Here is a 17,786-nt window from a genome sequence, read left to right on the forward strand (position 1 = left end):
AAATTGTACATAATATGATAACTGTGCTTTCCATATGAATTGAAACTCTCCTTTCCCAAAAAGTAATGGAGCAAAGAGTGACATCACAAGTGGATTTTAACAAAGAAATCATGGACCTTTTATAGGTGGAATTCAACTCATCACGGTATGGCCTGTGAGAGTTTAACTGTCTTGCAAATGATGATCCTTTCATTGACATGAAAAAACACTACTTCAGATTTACAGCTGAAGACATTTATTCCCATGTTTACACACAAAGCAGCATATCACATGTAAATGCATTCATGCTAACGATTAACTTGTATCACAATTTGCAAAAGTATATCCAATACTGGAAAAAAAAAATTAAAAGCACATAATCCTGTGTTACAATTAACAACAAACAGATGAACCATACTAAAACAAATATTTTTTTCCTTCTGGCACCTCCAGCACCATATTATATGATATGCTGATCACACTTATATAATGATGTTCTTATCTTCTGACTAGGGGAGAATTTTTTCTAAAACATTCCATTAACACGCACTATATACTGTACTTATATAGAGTTTTACACATCAAAATACCTATGACAAAATATGAACAATGAAGATCCGATATAAAAACATGAAACAGTTCCTTTGAAATGGAAGAAGCAAGTATTGGTGTACTTTTTCCTGGCAATTAAGCTGCAGTGTTCAGCAAACGAAGTTCCACATGAATCAGCGATACAGCAATATGCTGTATCTAAATAATAACGAAGCTGAGCATGAAATTAATAAGGTAAATAATCCTCCATGCCTTATCACTTTTAAATAATTAAATGTGATTCAGTTTTGTAAATTTGAATTGAAAAACGTGTTAAGAAATTTCTATATAAACTTTTTTTATGAGTATAAAAACTCTTGACTCTTTTTGATATATGGGGAAAAAATATGTGCATCAATGACAATTTTTAAAAGACAAAATCATTACAAAATACTCTTTAATTTATACCATCACTTTTGCATAAATATTCTTTCAAGATATTGATATTAAATAGAAAGTCAATGACTGCTATTTCCTACTTTTTCCTTCTGAATACAAAATGCAATAGTTTCATCCAAATCAAATTCATAATATACATGATGTACTGAAAACTCCAAAATCCATCTTTAATGATCATGTGTAATAATCTTGTGTCTTGAGTATCTTTAGTAAGGAATTCACTAATCAATACGAAATGTGACTTGCAAATAAATACATACAGAGAAAAATAAAAATCACACACCATGATAATGGTTTTATCTATCCAGGAAGTCCCTTTAAAATTATCTGCCCGTCAACATATTGTGCATTATCTGCCCCCGTCAACATATTGTGCATAACTACATGTAAAAGCAGCATACACCAATAAATAGAGCTTACAAATTCTAATGATATATAATTTTGATATTAAGTACATTATGTGCAAAATGATTCCATATCAATTAACGATAATGCTTATTTTCTTTGAGTTAGCTCACTCCTATAAAATGTACTCATAAAACACAACTTAAATGGCCTTTTTTCCTTTTGATATTACAACTGTAATATTCTGTGAACAAGAGGGCAGAAGATGGCATTGTTTTTAGCTTTATTTTATCAAGTATGTCTTAACTTCCCATTTGAAATCTAGGTAAGGAGGCAAATGGTAAAAATCCAATTTCTACTTTGGTAAAAAAAATTCATTGTTTATAGAAATACACGTTCTCTTAGTAATTGTGGTATGCACATCAAATATTCTGGGGTAAATAATAAGAAAAAAAATACTTTAGGTGTTAATGCCCCACACAACAGAAAGCAACAGATACATTTGAGGGGGGAAAAAACTACATAATAAAAGAGACAAGAAGCTGCCGAGTAGTGTAACATGTTACAGTCATAACATTATATTCCTAGCTATTTACATATTCTAACTACTAACACCTCTTGGTTCTCTGAATCATCAATGTTTAAATGACACACAAAATTTCTGAAACAAAATTTTCCATCTTTTTTCCTTTTTTCTTCCTCCAATACATCCGATACTCTCGATACTTGTTATAACTCAGAAGTGGATAGGGGAAAATGCTTGTAAAATTCGTTTCTGACAAAGCAGAAAAATGGCCCATCATGAATTTTTTTGACATTTGAAGTGCATGTAAACATAAGTGGTGTTCCAATTACATGTAATTGGTTTTACCGACTTCACAACATCTGCTTTGGAAAATTGGTTATCTAATAAGTCGAGTCAGTGATCAATTTTGAAGTATTAACTGCAATTTTGTTTCTTATGACTCAATTTTTTCCCTCTTTGTTATCAATGTGTATTACATTCACAGTAAAATTTTGAACAATTGGAATTCCTTTAATAATTCCTTATCCAACCAGAGTTTTATAATAGTGACCATTTGTTTAAAAATATGTTATGTTGAAAGTGAACAGACAATAAGTTTAATAAATTATTGATATTTTCAGTGCTTCAAGAATAAAAAAAATAAACCGATACAACAAAAATTCAGATTAATAATATATATCTCTGGAAAATTGATTATTCATCTACGATTATTCTTGAATTAGTGATGACTGATCATAAAATTACAAAGGATTCCCAACACTACTATGAATATACACAAACATCACAATGTATGCTATTAACTAAGCACTTGCTATTAGTTTAAAGAAAAAAAAAAGATTAAAAAAAAAAAAAAAAAAAAAGATTTTAAAAAAATACAATGGCATAAATGACCAAAAAAAGAATTGCTCCACAAATAAGGGAAACTACAAATACATTATTTACTCAAGGTAGCTGGATTTTGCCCCCAAAGAGTGATAAAAAGACTAGATACATTCATTGCAGTATTTTAAGCTCCATATGAATACAAGACAGTAGATAATCCCCCTCTCAAGAAATGGAATGATCCAAAATGTTCTCATAACAACTAACAAGCTGAAATATCGATGGCAATAACAAGAATGCACCATTCAAATAAAACAAATCAAAGTCCCTGACCAATCTCTGTCAGGGTGATGCTTGAAAAAATCCCCGGGAGGCTGGTGGGATCTGTGGCCTTATTGTGCCTACTTCTGAGCACCGTGTGGCAAACGACGTCATCATCACATGCTACATTCCTCATGTCTTATCACTGCGGTCTGGAAAGCTACTTGGTCTGGCAAACTTTTCAGAGCTTGGCCTATGTTTCTGCATGGATATTATGAACAAGATTTTAAAATTTTACTTAAAACTTTCTAGCAAAAAAAAAAATTGACCGTAAGTAAGTATTCTTCAAACTTAAATAAATTCTGATTTTTCTCTACATTTAATACATTTCTCCCATTACACGTTTCATTACTCCCTTACAGTGACCTTTTTTTGGTTTTCCAACTTGTTAAAGAACCCTTAGCAAGCATTTGATTGGCTGTTGTGACATCATAATGATAACAACATGCTTTTCACATTATGATATCATGTTAAATTGGTTTGTAAGTTATTCGCTCAGAAATAATTTCCAAATAGTTTGAGGAAATTTAGTTGTGTAAAGGAAGAAAAAGGTTCCATAATGTATGCTCATTAGTTACCTTTTTTTCAAACCTCCCTTCCTTCCTTAACATTTTAATTGTCAAACACACTTGTCTATTGACAATTAAAAAGATTAAGGAACTTGAATTGAAGAAAACCTGATAACTAATTTGCACAAGTTACGGAACCTAAACATGTATATCTTAAAATCTCACATGTCCATGGGGATGGTTGGAGCTAGTCTGCATTGCTATGTGACCATGAACTGGAGGGGAGGTCCCTGGCAGATGAGAGGGAGGATGAAAAGGTGACGTCCCTCCTCCCAAACTCCTCCTCATGGGGCTGGGAGGGCTAAATGCTGGATAATTCATTCCTGAAAAAGATGAGGTTTATCATACAGAGGAAATCAATACTGTAAACCTACTTTCATTTCCTACAACTTTTATTCCCAATTCATCAGTTTGAAATTCATCTCAAACTATACTATTACACAATTTCAAGAGAGGTTCATGGCAATAAATAAAGAAAGAAGTTCATGAAACTTGCAGATTTTTCTTGTATACAAATGAAAGTTGGTTTACATTAACTTGATAATGTTCAATATGCACTTCGGCAACAAATGTATCAGTCATGTTAGTACTCAAGAGTACTGAGAACTTTCTTTTCAGTTGCCTTTTAATACTCAGATTATCAGCTTACAGGGGAGAATGGCTTACCTGGGGACAGGGGTCGTGTTACATCTTGGGAAGCATAAGGAATGGGACTGGATACTGTGCGAGGTCTGGCACCATGACTTGAGTCTTGGTGTTTAGCCATCTCATTAAAATGCCTGGAAAATTTAAATCAAAAGATTCTCTTTGAATTAGAATCTTTACTATTTTTATCAAATCAAAATTTTAGGCCGAATTGTATTCTACAACTTCAGTTGGCAATCAATGTTTTGAAGAAGACAATCATCTTGTAAAGAACAACAAACTCTTATTACAAGTTGTACACTAAGGAGACCCTTCTGAGATCTGACGTTTCTTCATTTAATTGTTTGCATCACCTTTCATCATCCATTTCTAGACTGGATTCACTTTCAGACAAGTGTCGACACAAGTTCTCTCTCCTCTCCATCTCCAGCTGTAATTTCCTTTGTAATCTTAAATTCTCTTCCCTGATGTGTTTTTCCTCCTGTGCATACTGTGCCATTTTTTCTTCATCTATAAGGAACAAAGAAAAAGTCTTCAAAGCTTTAATAAAAGCCCTAATACTGATTGTCTGCAGATGATAATAAAAGATGTTTTACGATGCTTTTAATTAAACAAACACCAAATCACATTCTGAAAAGAATACATCTTATAATTAAGAAAGCTATGTTTGAGTTCAACAAAGCTTAGATATATACATCATTAGGCTTCTTTCTTTCAGCCTAATTCAAATTCATCTTTTACCAAACTCACTAGATACATACATATTATGAAGAAAAATCAATACACTGACATCTCACAAATATTGTAACAACAACAGAATGAACTTGTGAGACACAATGTCCACAGTGATAATCTATAAAATATGACCTCAATCCAACATAAAACCTCTAGACTGACCAAATATAAAGTTCTTAAATAATCACGATAATCTATAAAATATGACCTCAATCCGACATAAAACCTCAAGACTGACCAATTATAAAGTTCTTAAATAATCCTCGCTACGAATACAGTTAGGGAAGAGACACAAGCATACAGAAAGATCAGGCTCCGGGGCCATAAAACTTAGATGAGCTCACTTTTGATATCAGTTTCATTTTTCTACTATTAATTCCTTTGGTAAAAGTGAGAAACTGCTGAAACGGTATGCCCTCTGATCTTTAATTTCTAGAATGTGAAAGACAGGTACAGCTGTAATACTCACGTTCAATCTGGGCAGCTCGAAGGTTGGACTTGAGACTGACAACTTCCTTACGAAGTTTAGCAATGTGGTCAGTGATGTTTTGAGCTGTGTCCCCGTTGTTGATATCCCGTGGGGAGGGGGGTCCAGTCACAGGCTGGTCCAGCTTCTCTTGTAACAATCTAAAATTGAGTTATCAATAATCAAGTACTTTTCTTTTAAATAACCACATACTACAATTTGTGATTTCCGTAATATTACTTATCAGATATATCTGAATCTTAAGATCATTACTTATGTGGTGCAAAAAATCATAAATTTTAATGACATACAAGTCAGAGAAAGCACCCTAGTCAAAAAACAATTTAATTAAAACCCAAGAGATATGGTGACATTTGAGTTAAAGTGACTTATGCATAACCTCTGCTCTGTAGGTCATATAAATCAATGACATAAGGCATAAAGCATTAAGAAGTATTCAGCACTCAGGGTAACCTTTTCTCTGTCTCTAATTTATCCATTCGTTTCCAGAGGCGATTCACCAAAGATTCCTGTTCTTGTTCAAGAGCATTCTCTAATTCCACCTTCTCTCTTCTCAGCTGTTGGAAAAAAACAGATTGAATTTGTTATGATAAATGTCACTGGCTTTCTTTTATTGTATCTCATTTCCTAGCTTAAACTTTCTTTGTTATATCAAATGACACTTGTGACCCCTGTTCAATTATTTATTTTTTAAGTGCATTTCAATTGTAATATGACTTGTCTAATGGTGTATCACAACTGTGATTAAAATAGAAATATCGAATTTCACTTCAATCTTTTGTGCACTCTCCATCAAAACAGAAGAACTAATACAAGATCATTTTACAATATGATCCACATAACCACCCATATAATTTTACTGCAACTTTGGTGATAAGCCTTTCATGACCTGTGCCATTGTTAAAAACCTTGTTATCTTCTGATTCTTCTTAAGATTATATTTTCAACATTTAATTTTACATTGTTCACGGAGATTTTAATCAAAAATTGCACTTTATCACAGCACTGCCACAGGCACAAACAAAATCATGCAATGATCAAGTGTTTTTCCTGTCAAAGCCCAATGGACAAGTGTACTCTTAGAGATATGAGCCAATCTAAGCTGTAAAAACAAAACTGTCAAGACTCTCCACCCTATCAGCTGAAATCAGGTAATGCCTGACTTCAGCTGAACTCTTCTGGCAAAAAACTTTGTCCAAGTTCCACTCAATATTGATAAACCTCTTTGTGCATCATAAAAATGCCTGAATATTCAATCACAGATTTGTATTTCTTTTGTTGATTTATGACCTCATCCATTCTGCTAAGTGCATTGCATGTTAAATTTTCATTCTATAAGTTTTCTTATATTTAAGCCCTTTTGAGAAATTTCTTCAATGTTACTGTTTTACAACTAGCTTCAAAATGACTGGATCCCCTCCCATTTTTAGACTGTGAAAACTACATATGAATAATCCTGCATTCATCCACCACCCACCCTTCCCAACAACAGAAGTGAAAAAGATTACCAGCAGTTCAAATTGTGCATATCAGTTTTAACATTGTGAAGTACCTGTCTTTTGTTCAATATTGAATTTGAATAAAAATTTAACATTTCCACTGTTCAATAATATAAATACTGCACAAACTTATGATCTCTAACAACTTAGCCCTATTACATATGAACTTAAAGGGTAGGGGTTGGCTGGTAAACTGGTGATGTTGATATACCTGTTCTAAGTTGCTTTGTTTAGACAGTGTCTCCCTCTCCAGTTTCTCTATCTTCCTCATTAGTTTGTTCACCTGATACTCCTGCTCTTTCTCCAGAGTTTGTTCTAGTTCTACTTTCTCTTGTCTCAGCTGCAATACAAACTTTTTTTTCAACTGTGTTATCCATGAAATTGAATTCATAACAGCAGAGGGAATGTTCTCTCTCTTTTTTTTCCTTCTTTTTTTTTCCTAGTGTATTTTGGCAAGATGATAATAGAACATGCCACACTTCAGGGCTTTAATCATGGTGCTTGGTCAGATTAAAAGTATGGCCGATTTAATCTATAATAAAATGACTGTCTCCTTGATTTTATTTTTTGTGCCCTTTAAATGAATTCAGTTGTAAGTAAATTGCAGTTCAGTGACCTTGTTGTTACCAAAAGGATGGATTTAAGTAATGTATGAAATGGCATTTTTATATTGCTGATACAGAATTATACACATGGGTTACTCAAAGATTTAAACACCAATTTTATATTACCCTAATTCATATTTTTGTAGGGATGTCAACGAATATTCGAACATTCGAATATTCATTCGATGAGTTGATATTCGAATATGAATTTAAGATTCGAATATTCGGTGTTTTTTCAGATTTCATAAAAAGAAGTACTGTGTTTAATAAATTTTGATTAGAACAGTGCTGGAATTATCACTGTTTAATTTACTAGCGATCAATTTCGATCGCCTGATTTCTCTCAGTACTTTCTTATCGTATATATCTATTAAATTATTTTGTTTTGAATAAGGTATTAAAGAATTATACAACAATGCTTTACGTACAATACAAAACGTATTTTCATAGTTTTTATTAAATAAATACGATCGGATCTAGAATTGAGGACAACAAAATAAAAACTTTCGCAGAATGTCTAAAAGACCTGAAGAGTATACATGTACTTATCAAAATAAATTTAATTGATCATTGAATGATTGTCCGATAGAATTAGTCTGTAATTAATATTGTAAAGGGCTCAATTTCAGAATAAATATGTAAATTACTTGATTATCTCGGGTTGTACATAATCCTGAATTTTATATTCATTATCAGGAAATTAGTTAATTACCTAGAAAAATTGTCTATGGTAATATTTGTTTATATTTTAAAAACATTGTATCAAAGATTATAATCATATCTCTTATTAGGTTGATAATTGTAATTTTAAAATTACATATATTGAAATCTGAACAGTATACGACTATCCTGCCTTTGGTAAGACGTCTGGTTCCTCGGAGCTACTATAAAACACGTTTCATTCGTTAAAATTATAGTTTTCTACATTTAAATCAATTATTTATTTCAAGCATTGACAAATATAAAATGGAATTCCTTATTGTACATCTACAAAAGTCTTCATACAATTTTACTTCCAATATAAGAATACCTACGCTAAACCTTTCATGAGATTAGGATGATGCATATTTTAAAAAAACCCAGATTTTATTTATTTTATCGAATATTCGAATATATTCGAATACTTTCATTGAATATTCGAATATTAATTATTGACAAAATTGACATCCCTATATTTTTGTAATGAGCCAAACTGAACACTAACATTGCATGCAAACAAAATTAACAGTGTTCAATCATGTACAGTAAAACCTGCAATCAATGCTTCCAAAAATTTCACTGTATTATATAAAATCTGGACTAGAGAATGTTTTAGAAATATAAAGGAATATTTGTGGACTGAAACATTTTGACGGATTACACAACATGCTGGAATGCACAACATCTGGTTTCAGCAAGTTGTACTGTAGCACCTCTATGAACCAAGTCCATATGTTGATCAATGTCACTGCAACATACCTGGTGTAGTTTTCTTGAGAGGTCATTTGTTAGAAATTCTTCTTCCTGTTCATAATTCATGGCCAGTGCCTCTTTCTCCTTCTTCAGAGCCTGGATTTTCTTCAGTAGGGTGTTGCTAATAAATTCCTCCTCTTGTTCAGCCCTAGCTTGCTAAATAATGAAAATCATTTGCCACATGAATTTAAATTTTTAATTTTATCAATATTCTATTGATATAAGACTTGGGACTGTTAGCACCCTTTAGACCTATGAAAGACATCTCCTTGCTTATATTTCAGATATATATTTCATATTTCATATTATATAACTTAAAGTATTCATCATTGTCATGGTAACAACCTTGTATTTTTTTTTTTGTTGGAGATATACATAATTCAGTTTCAATTGTAAAGGAATGAATCAGCAACAATTATTTAAATTAAATTAAATTTCTACAAATTAAATCAAATATCTCAATAAAGGGTTCTTCATGGAACCCTCTTGAAATATCTAAAATAGAACTTTTTTTACATTTTCCCCCCAAAAATAACATTGGCACTTGTCACTAAGATAAAACTTCCTTCATTTTTTTTCCTTTGTAATATGATTAATGCTTACAGCAGTACAATGTATCTAACCCCAAAAATGACCCCATATATAACATAATTTACAAATCATGTCCATGCAGTGTGGCACATGCCTTAGACTACTGAAGATGAATGCTATAATTCATACACAGAACTGTGTAAGATAAAATGAGATAAGATATTTATGCAATCTCAATCAGTCAGAGCTTTCCTACATCTCTATTCACATAGTGTTTATCAGATTGCCATAGAAATCTGCATTAAATCAGTCAGTGGCCATATAAAAACAACATTTCCACATAACCTCAGAATCCCTTTATGATTCCTATGGCCACAGTCATATTCCTCAATCTACTGGATCTTTCTTGGAAGTAACATGTTTGGGAGGAAAAATGAACATTTTGTTTGCAGCATGTACCGGTATATCAATAACACTGCTGTAATTGTCTAAAATAAGTCTTATTTCTCTGAAAAATTTGGAGGGGATGAGGAAATTTTTAGAGAATGTCGGTTTCTAGCCTTTCTACTAAACACACACTGATCTCATGGTGATTAAAATACCAGACAGCCAAAACACTCCCAAGCAGACAAACACTGATCAATATTCAAATACTTGTGGATAATATCTTACTCTTTTATATCATTTCATTCTTAAACCCTTTGAATCTTCAAAAATATTATGCTCTTATTAGATACATTAAACAAATCAAATGTTTCAATTGAATATATTTACATTTTATGACATTACAATCCTATATTCCTATTTACCAGAAAAAAATTTTGAATAGAATCATTATAGTATCATATTCCAAGACTGAGTTTTTAGTTCTCTTTTCTCTGCATCTATCACCATAATAATATATGCCCCCATTGAGTAGATTTTATTTACAAATTCTCTTTATCAAATATACACAAGTGTATGCAAAGTCAAGGATTCGGAGCTCTATGAATTCTAGAAAATCTTTTAAATTTCTGATTATCTTTATCAGATTCTTTGGGTCCTACCCAAAAACATGTACCTCTTAATACCTCTATGCCAAGAGATTGGTGATTGAAAACTGTAGATCACCAGATTATTGCAAGAATATTATTTGTGATTTTTAAGGGAGACGAATTTTTCATGTCTTTGGTTATTGTTTATATTCTTCAATAATATTTATAAGTTACATGATAATAATACTCATAATAATACTTATAAGTTACATGATAATAATACTCATAATAATACTTATAAGTTACATGATAATAATACTCATAATAATACTTATAAGTTACATGATAATAATACTCATAATAATACTTATAAGTTACATGATAATAATACTCATAATAATACTTATAAGTTACATGATAATAATACTCATAATAATACTTATAAGTTACATGATAATAATACTCATAATAATACTTATAAGTTACATGAAAAAGAAATTTTCACGAGCAGATGGTATCACAAAATAATGGGAAAATAAAAGTTCTTAGGAATGAAAAAAAAAGATTTACTGTACTGTACTTTATTTTTACTTTTTACACAGTAACCATCATGTTTAACGTGGTTCAATGCAGTGTAAGCAGCAAGTAATTTAGAACAAATTAAATAACAATATTTCTGCAGTGAAATGAGTGTGCAAGTTGTAATTTTAGAATTCTAAAATAAAGTTTAAGTTCTCAAGCCATTAGTTTCCTTTTCAAATAATTAGGCCCTAACCAGCAGGATTGAAATTCATTATGAAGTTTTAATCATTACAAAATGTTGTCAGTGTGTACATGTAACAACAAAATCAAATGACTGCAGCTTCAAGAGAAGGTTCTGATTGATTCTTTGCCTCAGGGATAGATCTCTGATAAGATATAAAATAATAGCAGATACATCATCTAGATTCATAAAGATCTTCAAAATTCCATTTGCAACATTATGTGCAACTGATACTGATTCCAGAGAAAATCAATAAACAAACCTTTCTTCAAACACATTTGTTTGTGATCTATATCTTAATATATTAATAATAATGCTACAGGAACAAGCATGCAACTTTTAAGATTTCATAATTATTCATCAAAAGATGCAACTCATCCAAGAAGAACATTTGAATAAAGTAAGTCTAACCATAGTCAGCATGACCAGAGGTTTTCCATGCTATCTTATTTAACACAAATAAATGCTGACAACTTGTGTGAAATGCAAGAAAGATGATTTGATAACACTCTCCTCTGGGACAATAAAATCAATTGTACAACACAAATGTATTATATCCATGTCTACTTGACCATTATAGCAATAATCAATTATATCTGTATTTTTCGAGTTTTTTCATGACTGTGAAGCTTGGGGGGGGGGGGGGGGGGGGGGGGGGGAGGTATGCCCCCTCAGTATTTTTGTTAACTTAAATGTTCTCTAAAGAAAATATGGATTACATCTCCCACTCCTTTGAAATAATTAAGGTAATTAGTTTTTTAATAATATAAAAGAGTATCTTCTCTTATGACATTTATTTTCAGCATTGACAAAATATATGACAGATGATACTTCAAAAGTATATCATTCATTGAAAACATATTGCATGACAAGATTTAGGTACAGATGCACAAGTGCTGTATTTGGAACTATGATGAACTGCACCTCAAAGGAAAAGGATAATAGATTCCATTTAAAACTCCAGCATTTACTAGCTGTCTTCAAACCTAGTTTTTGGAGGCAGCTTACTACTTTAGACTTCAAAAGGAAGTGATGCAGAGATATTGCTTAGGACTGATTATTTAGCAATAACTTTTTGCTTCTTTCTTTAGTACAATATTAACCTGACTATAACAAAAGAATTAATATGATTTCAACATATTTTAGAAGCCAACAATTATAGTGAAAAGGAATAACTTGTTTTAAAAAAAAAAAACTTTTCAAATGATCAAATCTCAGTATTATTGCCATGAAGAATCAGATAAAAATAAATTTCACCACAATTTGTTAAGACTGTCATCTCTAAAAATAATTGTAACTTACAATGTGTCCAGTACTATTATAGGATCTTCATGGTACAAAATAGTTTAAGTATTTATTGTTTGGATCTGATTTATATCAACAGGGTCTCTTAGTAATCAAACCAGTTTCTAAGGCCAATACCTATCATCAAGTGTAACACAAGTGTTATGCATGGTTATGACTCATTATGTATTCATCTTAACTAAGATTGCGCCAAACAGCAAAAGATGGCCATGACAACTCAAAAAACTCGAAAAACATATCTAAACCCACTAAAAGGAAACCTAAATTTCAGTACAGATAGAAAAATACTCACAATATTTACACTGGCTTTCTGGAGTTCTTTTTTCTCTTCTTGTAAGGTCTTGCATTTTAACTTGTAAGTTTCCAGTTCCATCTTCAAAACCCTATTTTCTTGTTGAAGCGACTCAATTCTCTTTTGAAGCTGCTCAACAGCAGCTGGTGAAGGTGGTTTAAGAGTAGGGCCACCATCTATAGAGCTTGTATCGCTCTCCAATTCGCTTGCACTATCCGCCATAGTTATTTGTTTGGCTCCTAAAACTCAACAACGTGAGGAGCCGCAATTTGTCATTTGATAATATTTTTTTAAAAGTCCTGTTTGGAAACATGGTTAATAAGATATATGTATTTTCTTTTTCATACAAACAATATCTGAGAAAATAAGCTAAATAATGACAGGAATTTTTTTTATACTAATAATAATTCAAATGCGAAACTATGGACCAGGTGGTTCGATGCGACAGGCGCAGCTAAAAACCACAACAGTCTGCATTTTTGCTTTTCTATGTCTGTCTAAATATACTGATTGTAATAAAAATCATAAAATTAGCAGTTTATTTTTTTTTAATCATACTTCAACATACATAAAAAATTACAAGGGTCGACACTCGCCATCAGTTCAGTTCAGGAAATCTCCTATGTATAAGGAGCACCCGAGAAGATGATATAATAAAAAAGTATTGAGGGTAAAAATTATAATCAAAAAATTGTCAAGAATTGAAAAAAGTTAGAAAAAAACTAATCTAATATTGTGCAATAAAAAGAAAATTAAGAGTGACAGAAAACTCAACCTTAAAAGATTTTTTTTTTTTTTTTTTTTTTTTTTTTACAGTTTATACATAAGCTAGCCTATTTTACAATTGAAGATTCGGAGGCATGTATTTTCTGCTCTCTCCATCTGTCTGTTTGTCCGCGAAACCTTTAACCTTGCCCATAACTTTTGATTGGTTGGAGCTACGGCTTTCATATTTCACATGTGTATATTAGTGCTAGGACTTTCATACATCAAAGGTATATTTCTTGGGTACAAATATTTCTGGCCTTTGACACCTTTGAGTTTGACCCACTTTTGAAAACTTCAACATTGACCATAACTTTGAATGGTTGTTGCTAGGGCTTTCATATTTCATTTGCATTACTTGTGACAAGACTTTTCATTGAGTACCAACAATTTTGACCTTGACCTTGACCTAGGAGTTTGACCTACTTTTGAAAAATTTTAACCTTCACCATATCTTTGGAATGGTTGCTAGGGTTTTCATATTTCGCAGGTGTATTCCTTCTGACAAGACCTTCCCTTGGGTACCAACAATTTTGACCCTTGGACCTTGACTTTGGAGTTTCAGGGGCGTCGGCAAAGGGGCGGCAGGGACGGCGGTCGCCACCCCAGTAATTTTGCAAAAAAAAAAAAAAAAAAATGAATTTTAAATGAGAAAAACAAAATTACAAAATTTGTAATGGCAATATCTGTGGTCAATGGAGCGGCAAGAAAAACGGCAATCTGTGGTCAATGGAGCGGCGAAGTTTGAAAGCTATTGTTTACACGAACGCAAATTGGGATGTACGTGTATAACCATATACCTGTACCTGGCGTGTGTAAACTATGAATAAACAATTGAAATGTACAGATGTACATGTACTCCAAACGGCTCTGATTCTCTGCTCTCTTAATCTGGTGCCCGGGGTTTCCTCACAGCTTCATTATTTTAAATTATACGGTATATTAAAACCTACACTTTTTTTTACCTCAGTACCGTGTAATTTCTAGAGCAACACAGGTATAGCTTTTAATTTACAAATTACAATTCAGTGTAGGAGCATGCGGGAATTTTCATAAGTTGTCATTTATACTGACAATTAAAATTTCAAAAACTTAGAAAGATACTGTGCATTAATTAAGTGGAATCCAGCACACCAGCATGTATTCATATAACTGATGTAGGGACTCATGATATTTACTTTTGTCTTGTTTTGTTTCAATTTAAATTAAAGAAGGTTAATATATCATAAACACGTTAGTCAACAGATTCCAGCGCACGTGCATGAACGTGTTCTCTTATTTTTCACTTGTATCATCCTATAGTGTTTTTTAATATACTAAACATTTCAAAGTATTAAGAAAGTTACGATTATTAAAGTATTAGCCAATCAGAATTCAGCACACGTGCCTGTATGTCCATGTTGTATTCTTTTTTGATAATACCCATTGTACTTATCTAGATTCTGATTTTCGTCCTGTTTTGTTGAAATTTAAGAAAGAACGATATAGCCATGTTTTGTTTCAATTTGAATTAAAGAAGGTTAATATGACAAAAAATTAACGTTAGTCTACAGATTCCAGCGCACGTGCCTGCACGTGTTCTCTTATTTTTCACTTAAACATGTATCATCCTATAGTGTCTCTTAAAGGCCGAGGTTTTCAACCGGTCGGTTTTCCTCAGGTAAATTTGGTGTGGGGTGGAGCTTAATTGTAACGGCTGAGAAGCCCCGAGGGAACCAAGCCGGCTTGTGTATACCTACCTATATACACAGGATGTTACCTGTATATTTCCTGTAAATGTTTTCCTAAGACATTGTTTAACTTCGCGTGTTGGTCAATCGAAATGTTGATCGTCAAATTTCTGAAATAAAACATGCTAATTTTTTTTTTTATGTAGACTGATTTCTTTAATTCAATTCTTTTTTAAAAATATGTTTGAATAAAGGAGACAACTTTAGTTTAATTTTGTGCGTTAATAAATTTCAAATTTGTGGTTGTACGCTGGCGACACCGAGGGAAACAGTCATTCGCAAAACGAAAGTAGAAAAAAGCGCGGTCCTGAATAAGTCTCTAAAACTTAGAAATCCTGTTTGAAGTCTAAATTTTGTAGAAAATATATAATAAATTAGATAAATATTTTTAATATAATTCCTATGTGATTAAGCCATGACGTATGTTTCGTAAAAATGGTCATGGCATCCGCGTATTGTTTTTCCGACAGGTAGACGAAACGGGAATATAATCACTTTATCCTACTTTTTTCCTAGGGATCCATAATTCTAAACATAACTTGTATATGCTATGACAGCTTTTATAATACTGCTTATTTCTCTTTAAAACTGGTTATTTTACCGTAACTTTCATCACCATGTCTCGAAGAAATATTACACGTCTTAAAATTTTTAACTTGGTCAATATGACTATCTCATAATTATAAAAAGGAATTATTATTTAATTTAATTACACGATGCTTCCAATGCAGTTCAGTATTTTCTGTTTTAAGTAAAATCGATGTACGTGTAAATTTGGATAATCTATACCGCATTATAGATTGTATAGTGAAATGAACCCCCCTTTCTTAATTACAATTTAAATAGATACATGACTGATTTTCTTTTTCTTTTATTTAATTATTTGACAGACTGATTAAATATAAATTACATATGGCTAATTACTTTATCATAAAGTAGAAAAAAAACCCAGCTCTAGCTGCTTCTTTATCACGATGTATGCGGTAGGCATCAAAGACTGAATGTTAATTCAATGATCGGTACGATCCCCAGCCAAGGTATACAAGATATACACAACAGCAGGTAACAAAATGTCAATCAATTTTCAGTATCCAATCTCAGGCTTAATTTTATCTGATTGATAGGGGTTCCCAGACCAGGTAAAATTGAGGGTGGTGCTTATTTCCTCCCCCTTTAATATATAATATATTTCAAAGTATATTAAGAAAGTTACGGCCATTAAAGTATTAGCCAATCAGAATTCAGCACACGTGCAGCGGCATGCGTGCCTGCATGTCCATGTTATATTCTTTCTTTTTTTATACCATAATGTACGGACACACTGTACTTATCTATATTCTAAATTTCGTCCAGTTTTGTAGAAAACTAAGGCCCTTAATATATATCATATTGTAAAACCTCATAATATATACATATGTTTTAAATATCAGAGCCCCCCCCCCCCAAAAAAAGAAAGAAAAATGTTATTGAGATTTTTGCAGAAGCCAATCCGATAGATCTAGCGCGATCGAAGCACACGTGCATGCGCACACCAGCTTTCATACCATCCTGACAGTACTAATTCATATCTAACTGCGTTTCAATTATTTTAAAGTATTTCATAAAAAAAGAAAGTTATAACTATTTCAATTATTATATACCGGTTATTTCACTCATGAAAGCACGTGCTCGCAAACTAACCGTCTGCACTTCTATACATGTCTGAGAACCATAAAAAAAGGTTTCATTGTAATCAGAGTAGTTTCCGAGAAAACTCGCGGACAAAAGTATACAACCAGAGAAGAAATAAGAAAAACAAAGAATTGTGCCCCCCCCTCCCCCCCGCTTTCGGTGTCTTAGTGGATGGAACGCAAGTTTTTATGGCATATTGTAACTGTCTTGTCTGTGTGTTCTGTCCCGTCTGTCCATCATACAAAAAAGATATTTTTTGAATGAATAAAAACTACGGCAAAGATTAAAGCTTCTCAAATCTGCATCAAACTTCAAGATCAAGTTCATGAGGTCAAATATAATACAATCCGAAAGGTCTGTTACATTGAAAAGCCTATTAGTATCAAACTACGGTAAAAAAAAATTTAAAAGGCGTTATAACGCGGAAAAGGGCGTAATAACGCAAATAAAGGCGTAATTACGCCTTTCCAAAAGGCGTTATAACGCGAAAAAAGGCGTTATTACGCCTTTCCAAAAGGCGTTATTACGCCTTTCCACAAGGCGTTATAACGCCTTTCCAAAAGGCGTTATTACGCCTTTCCAAAAGGCGTTATTACGCCTTTCCACAAGGCGTTATTACGCCTTTTAAAAGGCGTTATTAGGCCTTTTAAAAGGCGTTATTACGCCTTTTGGAAAGGCGTAATAACGCCTTTTGGAAAGGCGTTATAACGCCTTTTTCAAAGGCGTAATAACGCCTTTTGGAAAGGCGTAATTACGCCTTTATTTGCGTTATTACGCCTT

General features: G+C 32.3%; 1 protein-coding gene across 2 annotated transcripts; it reads right to left on the minus strand.

Annotated features, from left to right (window-relative positions):
* Positions 1–218: 218 nt before the first annotated feature.
* LOC133190334 (coiled-coil domain-containing protein 6-like) lies at positions 219–13,109 on the minus strand. Of its 2 annotated transcripts, XM_061325895.1 has the most exons (9): positions 12,841–13,108; positions 8,982–9,131; positions 7,130–7,258; positions 5,873–5,976; positions 5,402–5,559; positions 4,551–4,707; positions 4,219–4,331; positions 3,718–3,875; positions 219–3,184 (listed from the first exon to the last, which is right to left on the minus strand). In XM_061325895.1, exons 1-9 carry the CDS (start codon positions 13,060–13,062, stop codon positions 3,116–3,118), a joined length of 1,260 nt encoding a protein of 419 aa, XP_061181879.1. In that variant the 5' UTR covers positions 13,063–13,108; the 3' UTR covers positions 219–3,115. The 2 variants fall into 2 exon arrangements, with proteins under 2 accessions (XP_061181879.1, XP_061181880.1); XM_061325896.1 differs by lacking the exon at positions 7,130–7,258 and having other exon boundaries at positions 12,841–13,109.
* Between the last annotated feature and the right edge of the window lie 4,677 nt (positions 13,110–17,786).

This window comes from Saccostrea echinata, unplaced genomic scaffold (genome assembly GCF_033153115.1).
Source record: "Saccostrea echinata isolate AGI-Se365-2 ecotype Australia unplaced genomic scaffold, CSIRO_AGI_Sech_v1 ptg000022l, whole genome shotgun sequence".
NCBI classification, from domain to species: Eukaryota; Metazoa; Mollusca; class Bivalvia; order Ostreida; family Ostreidae; genus Saccostrea; species Saccostrea echinata.

Bases quoted from the DNA above. Each gene is read 5' to 3' on its own strand.
- LOC133190334 (XM_061325895.1), bottom strand. From the start codon at position 13,062: ATGGCGGATAGTGCAAGCGAATTGGAGAGCGATACAAGCTCTATAGAT. The intron at 4,708-5,401 runs GTGAGTATTACA...TGTTCCTTATAG, and splicing joins TCGAGCTGCCCAGATTGAAC to ATGAAGAAAAAATGGCACAG. The intron at 4,332-4,550 runs GTGATGCAAACA...TAAATTTTCCAG, and splicing joins CTAGAAATGGATGATGAAAG to GCATTTTAATGAGATGGCTA.